Source organism: Athene noctua, chromosome 1 (assembly GCF_965140245.1).
Source record: "Athene noctua chromosome 1, bAthNoc1.hap1.1, whole genome shotgun sequence".
Taxonomy (NCBI): domain Eukaryota; kingdom Metazoa; phylum Chordata; class Aves; order Strigiformes; family Strigidae; genus Athene; species Athene noctua.
This window is the reverse complement of record NC_134037.1, coordinates 164988980-165001397: the sequence shown is the minus strand read 5'-3', so window position 1 is coordinate 165001397 and position 12418 is coordinate 164988980. Positions and strand designations below refer to the sequence as shown.

Here is a 12418-nt window from a genome sequence, read left to right as displayed (position 1 = left end):
GTGGTATTTTTTTTTTATGTAGAGAGCATAGCTGTTTTCCAAAGATGATTAGAGCAGAAAAGGTGGGCAAACAGTGGTGTAGTCACCAAAAATACTTTGGCTGATAGAAGTTTAAATAGCTTGACTCATAGTTAAGGACTCAGATGCAGTAAATGAAGTACTTTCACTGTGAAAATTTCCAACATTTCATTTCTGTTAAACTTTGTCCATCGAAAACCAATCCGTTCTTGGTTACTATTGTTCCATGAAGTAAAATTTCAAAAAAATCATGTTGCCCCCAAATCGGGCTCTCTCCTGACTCTTCGGTTCTGCCAGAGAGTGAAGTGACTTCACTGCTATGAGAGGAAGGAAGGTGGGGATGGGGGAAAGACGGGAGGGGACTAATTGGCTGAACGGGTTGGAGCAGCTGAAGATAGTGCGTGGGGTGATGGAAAGGAAGCAAAGATGGGAGAGTGAGAAAAGATTAAGTCGTAACCAGCCCTGAGGGCAAAACCGACAGTGGGTGCCACCACAGCAGGAAGAAATCTCTTTTATCTATTCTGTTAAAGTACTCCTGTTATTAAAAGAAGTAATTTCTGACTTTGGAAAGAGCTGTTCATTGTGTCGTGTTGGAGCAAACAATGCAGCCAGGCGAGCCAGCAGCTCTCCCTTAGAGGGACCGGGAGCACCCTCTAGTGACGGCCGGTGCCGAGCCGCCCGCAGCTCCCAGGGGTGCTCAGCGCTGACTGGGGGGACATCGAAGGGACGAGGACGCGTTCCTCCTCCTGCCACTGTGGTGCAAGACCTGGTAGTAAGGGAAATGAGAATCATGAAAGCTTGGAAACAGTACTGGAGGAAAGGGTGCTTTTTGTGGGATGCATGCTGCATTGTCCTCAGTGGCCAGGTAGTGATAATTAGTATTAATTATGCAGCTTTGCATTGGCTGCTTTGGCTTTGACATAGCAAAAGCAAATGCCCCACTTCACTCAGAGTAGTGCCTTCCTCCCAGAGTTGACCTAAACGTTTCCAGACATGGACAATGGATATGAGCCCACCCCAGAACTGGACCCCATTTTTCCCAGGATGGAGTTTGTGCCCTCAGACCTGGCGCTGCATCAAACCTGCTCAGGTGTGGAAAGAAAAGGTCCCTTCAGCATCCCTGAAGGCCCAACAGTCCTGGTGACAGTGGAATGAGGGTCCATCACACCAGAGAGGAGCACTTTTGCTGCTGGCCCTGCAGCCCCTCAGGGCAGGCTGTGAAATTCTGTTCTTCTCCTGAGCACCCCTGTTTGTTCTGCTGCTAAAAGCCCATTTCTTTGTGGTGAGGGGAGAGTTTCCCCTTCTGTGAGTTGATTTACTGACATTTTCTTCAGAGCCAGCTGAAAACTGTGAATTAAAGGGAGGAAGTCCTGCTGAAGGGTTTGCTGACAACTTGGTAAGAGTGTATTTGGCCCTCACACACTGATCTGAGATGACCAAAGTGATGTTTGGAGATACATTTAAGCAAAATGCTACATGTTTTTGAGAGGATTAAGACGTTTGCAGATGTATCTTCATGTGCTGTGAAGTAGCATTAATTTTCCTAAATTTCTTAAAATCTGCATACAAAAACTGCAGTGCAAAGTCTTATATTGTACTCAAGGGGTTTTTTTTTTTTATTTTTAGCCTGATTCTAATTAAAGGAGATCCTTGTTACCTGTAATGTCAATAAGAGGAACAGAGTTCTTTTCTTTTCTTTTCTTTTCTTTTCTTTTCTTTTCTTTTCTTTTCTTTTCTTTTCTTTTCTTTTCTTTTCTTTTCTTTTCTTTTCTTTTCTTTTCTTTTCTTTTCTTTTCTTTTCTTTTCTTTTCTTTTCTTTTTCCTTTCCTTTCCTTTCCTTTCCTTTCCTTTCCTTTCCTTTCCTTTCCTTTCCTTTCCTTTCCTTTCCTTTCCTTTCCTTTCCTTTCCTTTCCTTTCCTTTCCTTTCCTTTCCTTTCCTTTCCTTTCCTTTTTCCTCTTTTTTTCCCATTACTATTATAATGTAAAGAAATATGTACAGTTAAAGGAATTGAAGGGCACATTATTAGCAGTACTAATAACATTTTGAAAGTAAAAGGGAAAGAAGAGAGGTGGGCAGGCTGCTGATCAAGCATTGTGAAGACGTAGTTGCACTAGTGAGGGTAGCAGAGTGTGTCTCTAGTATCTTGGTCAGCCCAGGCTGAGAAGAGTGTTCTTGGTTTACCTCACAGACAGCAAGATTGATTGCAGATCTGTTTACATAGGGAATATTGCAATATATTTCCTACATTGTAACACTCTAGTGGATAAGATATGAAAAAATCCAAGGACCGGATTGTTTTTTAGAGATAGTGGTGTTTCAAATAGCATGAGAAATGGTCTCTTTGGAAATATTTTACATGTGTTTAGGTGAGTGCATGCCTATTGGACATATTCTAGTATATCCTAGACAGGATGCAACAAGCAAACCAACATTTTTCTTTAGAAATTTATATTCTTTGTTTAGGACCTAGTCTAATTACTTCTTTTGCATGGTCAAACCAAATATTTAGGTCTGTACAATGCCCTGCTAGTTTAATCAGACTTAGATCAACATAGATCAGATCCTTTGTCTCCAGTTTAGAAAGCTCTACTCTAAAGAGGGACCTCTTCAGTCCTAAAGGTAGAAGGCACTTAAAGCAGTGTTTAAGCCTGTCTGTATTTAGGAAAGATCTTAAGCACAGCTGTAATTTTAAAACATGTGCAAAACCCGTGTTTTGATCAAGAAACTGAAGCACATGGGTAATGTTAACACATACTGTAGTGTTTTGTTGCTCTGTGGTTTTTAGATGCAGGCTTGAAGGTAGAAGAAAATTCCAACAGAAAGGAGCCCAGACAAATTAGAATGACAAGCTTGAGAGAAATTAAGGGGTGAGAGAGTGTTAGGTGACTTGTGTGGATTTTTAGTACTTTTTTGTGTTTTCATTCTGTTTGTTGACCAAGCTGCATTTTTTTCAAACTCACACAGCATTTCAGACAATAGCACATAGTTGCCTAACATAACAAAAACGTATTTTCTTTCTATTTAACCTTAACAAAATACAGAAAAGAGAGAAATAGAAGAAGTCTTTGTACTATTTTTCTTTTGCAACTGGATGATGGTGATTTGATAACCCACTATTTTCCTTTCCTTACAATACCAAGGCTCTGTCTTGCAATTGGACCGACATAAGCATAAGCTCTCAGAAATCTGCCTGTGGGTATTAGTTTGAAAGTCAAATAAACTTCATTGAATTCTTTGGCACAGAACGTGTGCCAGTTTAAAATGGCAAAATCCTTACCAGGCTGTGGGGCTCTGTAAAACTTATATAATAATAGAGCTCAGCAGAGTCTGATACTGCCTGCCTTATACTTCTAAAAGCCCTGTATAAATCAAGAGGAGGTTTGTCTATATGGAGATAGGCTGGAGAAGAATCATTAATAAAACCTGCTTGTGAATTAATTTGTTAGATCCCATCCGCTGGAGAGCTGGAACTGATACTTCAAGCCTCTCACTGTATTTGAGAAAAAACAAAATATCATGGGCTTAACTGGAGTGGAAGTCACCCAACTGAAACATTATACAATGCTTTGAAATTTCAAGAAAAAGGTTCTAATCTTTTGGCTGTCTTGCTCATTGTTTGGAGATGAAAAGGGAGGAAATCAACATCCCCATGAAATACAATTACTGTAAATTGCTTTCTTTTCATACTGTTTGTAATGAAAATAGGAAAGTTACCAGAAATTACCTACTCTGCAGAAGCACAGTAATTCGGTAAGTGTAGACTGCAAGAGGACAATCAGCAGTGCAACACCAGATTTCTACATGAACCAACTAATGGAGAATATAAACTATTGCACGGCAGTGCTGACTCTGTATTGCTCTGAAGTGACCTGAAGTAATTTTTACAGTGCAAGAAACCAGAGCTTCTTAAAGTGAACTATAAAATCAAGCTAAACTTGTAAAACTTGAGTTGATCCTGTGGCACCTCAGGGTCCAGAGCTGTCTGATGGGGCTCCAAGGCTTGTGAGGCAGTTGGAGATGAGTTGAGACACAGGCTCAGCTGGGTGGCATGCCACAAAGCTTGAAACAGGGTCTTCCCTGGGGTAGCTCTGCCAGATCCCAGTTGCACTGGTCCTGTGCCACTCTGTTGTGTCCGGGCTTTCCAGTGCTTCTGTCCTCATGGGGCACCTGGAAACAAGGATTTCCCAGGATCTAGCGGGTGGCAGAGCCATTCCCATGAGCAGGAGTGTGTGGACAAGCCTTTCTGCTGCCCTGCCCCGGGTGAGATGGAGCAGTGCCTGCAGGATGAATGCCCAAGGGCCAAGCAGGCAATGCTTTGTGTCCTCCCTGTGTGTCTCTTGAAATGTGCATGGCCGCGTTTCACCTTCTTCGGGTAAGGATAGGAGGGGAAGAGTGAATTGTGTGTCATTGTATACCATTTGAAAAAAAAACATGCATGCCGAATGCCAGCAGTCATCACCAGTTACAGAACAACACTCCGATTTCCTTTTCTTTTCCTAAGGAGCTTGAGAGGAAGGCATTGGGAGAGGGTGAGGTCAGCTGCTTCCACTAAATAATGCTATGACAAGCCATCATTATTTCTTGATTCCCTGGTCAGAGGGCAGGACCTTATTACAGTGGGACTTATCTACCCAGTGCTGCAGTGCTTTATGTGTCCATGGTTTGATGTTATGAGAAATCATAAACTGGTTGTATTAGGAGCAGCTTTTAAAAATTACAAGGTTATTAAAAAATCAATAAATTCTCACTTTTATTTTTTCCTTCAATTTTTGAGGGCCCTATTTTCAAGCTTTTCTCTTCTAGCTGAAAGCTCAGAATCTCTTAACACCAGGAGCTACGTCTTTTACAGAAACAGAAAATGTGGGACTCGTACGGGCAAGAGGGTTGTCCCAGCACTGGATCCTGAGTGGTTCTTCACATGTAGACTTTTACACTGGATGGTACTGTGGAAACACTTTGCCTTTGTTATTCCCATCCCTTTTTTTTTTTTTTTTTTTTTTTAGTTCAGGACTCCTAAGCAAGGGTCTGGACAGAGACGGTATTCTGTTTGCACAGCTGGTAGTTTTGGGGTGCCCTGTGCCTGCCAAGTACTACAAAAGTACAAATAAAAATACAACACTGAATAAAAAATTACTATCACACTCCAACTGGGAAGGGAATTGCCAGTGGAACCATCTAATTTTCATGCATGGATAGAGCTGTGAAGCAAAGGAGGAGTGTGGAAAATTTAAGCCTATGGCATTCATGCATTTTCTTTTGAAATGTCTTTTTGTGACTTCCTTTCCTCATTAAGAAAGAGGTATCAAAAAGAATTGATTGTCTCCAATGTGCTAGCTTCTTCTCTAAGAATAAAAAAAAAAGCTAGATCAGATAGGCCAGAAAGTGTCAATAGCTCAAGAATCCAGGAATGAGGTTAATGGACAAATATAGATGTGGCGTAAGTGAGGCTAGACTTCATTAACGTATTTGGAGTTACACCCGCTTATACCAAGTCTGGCATTGGCCCTGAATCAGCAATTCCCCAGTGAATAGACTGCATGAAACTAGTGCTGAATTTGGCCCATTTCATCTGACATCTGCATCCTGCCTCGAAGTGGCATGTCACACTTACTGCACATCAGATCACACCTGCCCAGGCAGTCACAGGCAATTGACTTTTTTGTTTAGAAAAAAAATTTAGAAAAAAAAAAAATGTAGTCACATATCATCAAGAAAAACAACATTGTTTTAGGACTCTTATCTCTTCACTCCCAAATATCCTGTTTCTTCGAGCTGCAGTGGCCAGGACCAATAGAAACCTCTTCCTGCCATTGGCTGACTTCATTTCCCAGAGTTAGCACAATCTCATCCGCTCTAAACAACCTCATCAAAACTTCTTTCTGGTCAGAGCGAAGCAATAATTATTATTAGCAATTATTAGCGATCAATAATCTTGATCACATTATGGCAAGCACTATTAAGGTAAGAAAGGGGTACCTTTTTTGTTGGAATTTTTTTCAGTGGCGTGTTCTTTGGTTTCCTTTATCAACCTAGATAAGTTAGAATTGGGCAACACCCCCACTGCCACAATAGAGGACAACAAGATTTCCTTTGTACTGCCTAGTAAATTTCCTTTTTCCTACTCCAACCATCCGCAAGGCTTAAAAACTTCAAACTCGGAAAAAAAATTGAGTTTTTTAAATTCACTGTTCAGTGCTGTGGATTGCATATGCGAAGCCCTTTTATGAGAGCTTCTGAAATTTCTTGTAGGTATCATTCTGACAACTTGGATGTGTTTGCGGACTGCCATAAGGGGAGAGGGTGTGCACTGGAAGGAAAAAAAGGGTTCCTAAGAGCACTAACCTTTTGGATACTTTTAAAGGCTTCTTTTGTTGATGGGGACACAAATATTAGCAAGCGGGAATATGAGAGGCACCAGTTCTTCTTTCTCTCTCATGCAGGTGTTAATTACGTGCTTTTCTAGAAACTCTTATCCTTATACTTGGGACCTTTCTAAATGTTATTTTAATGGTGGCGGCAAGTTCTCATGGGCGTGTTCTTTTTTGTTTTAATTTTTTAGACAATAAAATTCTCTTATTGGCTTATAAATTGATCTTGGTGCATGGGTTTTTTGGGGTTTTTTTAATGGCTTTGCTGAGTTTTTCAGATTATATCACTTAGAAAGTTGAATAAATGTATATGTCTGTCTATCTAGTTTTTGCTTCTCTGTATGTTGCAATGGATAGCAGTTACAGATATAGCAATAGCTGTGATTAATTGCAGAAGTATAACTGTAACTAAACGCTTTGTGATAGTGAAACTAATTTTACGTAAAGAGCAAAACAACATGTACAGTGAGGACTCTGCAGCATTGTATTATCAGATTTGGGATCAAGGTATTTGATTTTTTCATGGTATTGTGTATTTCTGTAATTTTCTAATTATGCCAGAGACTTAGTAAGAGATAGAGAATAGCAGTGGTGCTTGACCATTAGCTAAGTGGAGCTGCAGTTTGATTTCTCATTAATTTCTGCTTAGATGTTTACATTTTAAAGATCATTTGATGATTTTTGTTATGGTTTTTGAAATCTGAAAGTTTTGCCTGAAGACAATATGACTAGAAAGAGTAATGAAATTTCTCTTTTTGTAATCACTGATGCTTTCAAGAGTTTATCAATAGAGACAAAGATCTGAAATCTCCTCTGCATTGCTGGCCAGTATCTACTATATGCTAAGTAACTCCTTAAATATCTGAATTCCCTTTGATTTTGTCATGCATTTCAGAGCATACAGCACATGACAGGCACTCTATGAAAATCTTGAGGTTCAGGGAGTCATGTTTTGCATTGCTAAAAGAAGTGCTAAGTGCTGAGATAGTAACACTGTTTTTTGCACCTAGTAATCAGAAGGCACTATTGGTGTCGATGGGTATTTTTTTTTCAAAAATGATGGTACTATGAGATTCAATGTTGTATGCATTTTGAGGAGCTCTTATTATTTTTTTTGAGGTTTTATATTGGCTGATTTATAATAGGGTAAATGATTGTAAACAATATCGCATTGTTATTATTTTAACTCCACCTTACACTTACAGAGGTGAGAAGAGACTGTGTGCAGCTGTGTATTATACAGCCTAGTAGTGCAATGCATTCAGCAGAGCCTCCTGAGTGGAAGAACATAAATTTTTGTCTCCTTGTCTGGGAGGGTGAAACTTGCAGGGGGAAATAGGCACCCCAAAACGTTAAGGATTTTAATGCCCAGGGTGCTGGGAGGGCCTTCTATGCTGAAACAAGCATTTTATTTATGCAAGTGCAAAATGCAAAATGACTGGAAAGGAATGACAGGTGCTTTGTACTCCAGACGCAGGAAATGTACTCTGACATGAAGCTAATCCAGTCCAAAGAGATTCAATTCCTCTTCTATACAGAGTACATAAAGAAGTCATTTAACTGAGAGGTTTCTGAAATAAAGAAATTCCATTTAAAGGCCAAACGAGTGTTTGTGCTTTAGCTAAACAAACAATGTTTAGCAAATGTTTTTTGCAATTTCAATATAATGGTCTGTGCTGTCTGCTGACAACGGGTAGCCCAACTATCCCAATGCAGGTGATGAGGTTGTGGTCAAAGAAGGTGGAGAGCCTTATCTGGGATCTCTGTGCTGGGAATTCACTGTCTTCTTCAGGGAAGCCATGGAGTCATTATGTGTCAAAATTGGGTTGCGAACGGCTATGCATTTGTTCATAACTGGGTAGAAATTGCTCTAAACATACACACATGCAAAGGTGGCCTTCCAGTAAGACTGTTTGATTCATCCTTTTCCTATCACAAACCTGCAGACAGACCTGTGGGACACTCAGGACTCATGAGAAATCAGACTGACTTAACTGAGGCTAATTGGTATCTGTGAAGGCAAGCATTTGTGTAAGTTTTCTGGCACTGGATTTGACATCACAAGCATGACTTTACCGGAATATATGTCTCTTCTTGTCCTCTGCTCTCCTTCTGCTGCCCCCTTCCCCTTCTCCCCCATGATGGGGAAGGCTCTGCGTGGAACACTTCTCCTAAGAAGGAGGATGCAGCAGTACCTTCTTCCTAGGATCTGACATGGATGGCTCACTTTAATTCTTAGCTTTATGCTGTAAGAGCAGTCACCCTCTCTCAGGCTGGAGACCTCTCCCTCTGACCAGGAGCAGGGCCAACTCCCATGGAGGGTGACATAGGAAACTGCAGAGAGGAGAGTAGTGGGAGAGGGTGTGCACCTCCACAGCCAGGATTTTGGTTTTGGTATGAGGTCAGGGGGCTGATATTTCTGATGCATTCGCTTCCCTATACCTGTTGCACACACAGCTAAACTCACTGTTATGGGTTTTTTTTGACATTTGAAGGATAATTTTATTTTTTTTTCCAAGTGGAGAAGGTCTCCTAACAGGATTTCAGTGCTAAGGTGACATGTTTCCTTCTGGCACAAGTTGTATCTGGCACATACATGCAGTAGCACAATGGTGCAAAGCACTGAAGATGAAGATTATCAAATCATCGCACCACTGCTAAATATAAGTGTCCCACTAGTTACTGTAAAAACAATTTTAGAAAATATCAAAGGTTTCTGAATTAGGCATCAGTATTTTTGGTGGGTTTTTTTAATAGAATGGAGCAAAGCTTACTTAAGCATTACCTTGGGATGAAGTAAAAATACCTATCCTGAAGGTAATTTTGTGTTGTTTTTTTTTTTTTTTTTTTCCCCATTATCGTTTAGAGGAGGAAAGAACCTTAAATAGCAAAATACAGCTAGCATTCTACTTCCTTGTCAGGTAACAAGTCTTGTATTTCTCTCCCTGCTGCCAATGCAGTTATTCTTAGAAAACCTCTTCAGTGAGTTATCTTGAATTTACAGTGACTTACTGATTACACTTATGGATATTTCCTTTACTCTCATTTACTTCTAAGCATGTGCATATCCACTTTTTATTATTGATTTGTAATGTCATGTTCACATGGAAGCTATGATAACTGGGAGAAAAAATCTTATGTATTTGATAAAAGACAGGATGGTTTTATGGTTTCTGAAGTTTGAGAGAGTATAGATACACTGATTAAAGCAGTATATGGTAGCAAGATTTTTTTTGGTGATGAATCTTAGTCTGTGCTTCTCACTATAGTATTACTTTTCTCTTTCTTTTAGAAAATCTAAGTACTCACTCATATATTTCTAAAGCCAAGGAAAGCTGGAGATAGTTAAAAAAAAAAAAAACCAAAACGTTCTTGGTGTATGGAAATGTTTAAGTCATTGTTTAGAGGACTACATCTGCACTGAATCCAACAGAACTAGTACAGCAATTTGTACTTCTGTTCCCTGCATTTAAAAAATTATAAAGACTATTCTCTTTTTGTTCTTATCACTTAGCAAATGATCCAATGGTATATTTAACTTTAAGCCTGTAAATACTTCCATTGGCTTTGGTGATATGACACAACCCTCTTAAAGCTAAGAACACACCTGAGTGCTCTGGTGAATGAGAAGCAAGAACAGTAAGAGTACCTTAAACCACTTAGCCTGATCTTGCACTCCTTAATTCAAAGCTTCCACCAATTTAATGAAGATTTTGTTCCAATAAAGGCAGTAGAATCAGACCTAAAATTATTACCAGGTAAAACAGTATTTGTGACTCAAATACAAATGTACAATTTCAAGGAATAAATAGTCATATAAGAACAGAAGTTGGTATTTGGGGGATTTTTGTGTTGTTTTCTTTTGCTTTTAATCATCAGTCATTTAAGTCAAACTGGTTTGTGGCTACATATGCCAAAATGAAGTCAAATATAAGGATTTTGCTTTCTAGAATCAAGTCCTCAGACAAGGAACAACAGCTGGAAAATATGTATGTTTGTCTGAGTTGGTTTGTTTGTTTCTTTTTTCTTAACAAGAACTATATTATCTCTTAATAAAATGTTTTTCAGCAAGTTCCAGGAGTTACAAAAGGCCTTTCAGAAATAACGTTAAAAGAATCAAGAGCTCTTAGAGAATGACTTGCTGAAAAATACAGAAGTAGTTTTGAGAAATGTGAAAGCCAAAAGAAGATATTTATTTTCCAAATGAGAGTTTATAATCCAGTAAAAAATAGATAATGCTGTTCATTCAAAAAGAAGTAGGCTTCATAATGCATGTTTCTGAATCAAGCCAGCAGAATTCTTTTGAAAATCAGCGAAGTGGAGAAAAGAAAAAGACAAATTGAGTTTGTATCACTTGGATTATCAATTTTAACAAAGTAAAGGTGATACCTTTATTAGAAAATACCACATGCAGTGCTAAAGCTTGTTAACAAAAATCTTTTTAGTGACTGCCATGTGGTTTCTTATCAGATTCATCATTAACTACTAAAAAATTCTGTTCATAGATAATTATACAGTGGAGAAATACTAGCAGCTTTGCATGTTGTCAGTAATGAAAAGCCAATGGTTGGCCAAAATGGCATGTGTTATGCTAGTCGTCTTGCTCTCCTTAATATATATCTGTGTATTATATAAGAAATGTTGACTGTGTCTAAAACACCGATGATACAGAAACTTTCAAGCACTTATATGAAAAAGGTATCAATCCTCTTCTTAAAAGATGAATGTGTCTTTATGGTTGAAGGGGTTACGTTAAATGTTGTAACCAAGCCTGTCTGAAGTTGGACAGTGCTGTGTCCTTCAGTTTATTCCCTCTCTCCCACCCCCTTAAAAGAGGGGCTGCATAATCCTGTAAACAACTCATCACAGGGAACAGAGGGAGAAGAAATTCAAAGAAATCTAGTGAGATTCAGGTTGCAAACCTGTATCACAAGGAAGTTTCCTCTCTTCTTGGCATACATCCTTAGGCACTGGGCTGCTGTTTTTTGCTATGCGCATAGTCTCCTATTAGAAAGATGAGACCTTTCTAAAGATTTTCCTTTCAGGAAAGGGATATTAGTGGGTAATTAACAAATAATATTAGTAATGGCTTTTAATAACTGCTGTGTACAAACCAGTGATTACCACTTCTGGTAATTATCATGTCATAAATTTCATTTGTTTCAAAGTAAAGTGAATAAAATTACAATTATTGTAATAAAAATGTCACTGAACATTAAAAGGTTATAAAGGATCCTGTGTAATAGCAATTTTGTAAGGCTAGGCTGGAGGACACACCAAGTGATCATCCACATACAGTGGACCAGGCAAATGCTCTTTTGGAATGGTGAATTTTGGAAGTTTGAGTGCAAGGAATGCATGTGGTACGATGTCTCCTTTCACTTGTGGTGTATGTTTATTTGGAGCGTCTGTCTCAACTGATGGGTGGGAAATGGTGTCACTAGACTGGCGTAACCTTTTCACACTAGGAAAAGATCCGACTTGCTTAGTTAAATGTATGTGTTGCCAGGGTAAGCAGTGCCTGATAGATGGGAAGGAAATACAACAACAAATTACAAGGACTGGGTATATGCAAATACCTGCAGGAAGGGGTGGTGAATAACTATTTATGGGAAGTGGCAGAACTCTTTAAAATGACCTACCTGACCTAAGAGAGATGAGGGAGCGAGATACAGAGAAACAGTGCTATAACTGGGGAAAAAAGCTACGGGAGACTGGAAATATTTGATTTGACAAATCCATAATTACAGTTGTGCTGAGAGAAACAAGTAGCAGCATATTAATTCTACATGGAATATTTTGCATAACTGTAATGCTAGCCTGTAAGGTTTTTTTTAAACCTCATTCTTTGGAGTTGAAAAACATCTTTTTTTAGATTATATGTTTATTACCTTGATAAACAGCAAAATGCTGCTACAGCAATTACCTTGATGATAAAGAGTCTGTAGACAGATACTTCCTGCGTTTATTTCCTACCCAGATAAGTTGCCAAAATCAGGGACCACCAATACAGGAAATGCTTTCAATAGGA

The 12418-nt window shown here is 39.0% G+C and overlaps 1 protein-coding gene across 3 annotated transcripts in view; it reads left to right on the top strand.

Annotated features, from left to right (window-relative positions):
- The window catches only part of ERG (ETS transcription factor ERG), a 109789-nt gene that overhangs the window by 37600 nt on the left and 59771 nt on the right, over window positions 1-12418 (top strand). The window contains exon 1 of one of the 3 annotated variants that reach the window (XM_074903828.1): window positions 5879-5980. The exons of the other annotated variants lie outside the window; for them this stretch is intronic. Within the exon in view, the coding sequence (XP_074759929.1) occupies window positions 5963-5980 (18 nt within the window). The 5' untranslated portion in view covers window positions 5879-5962. Of the gene's footprint in view, window positions 1-5878; window positions 5981-12418 lie in introns of those variants that run through there. 3 annotated transcript variants of the gene reach the window in all.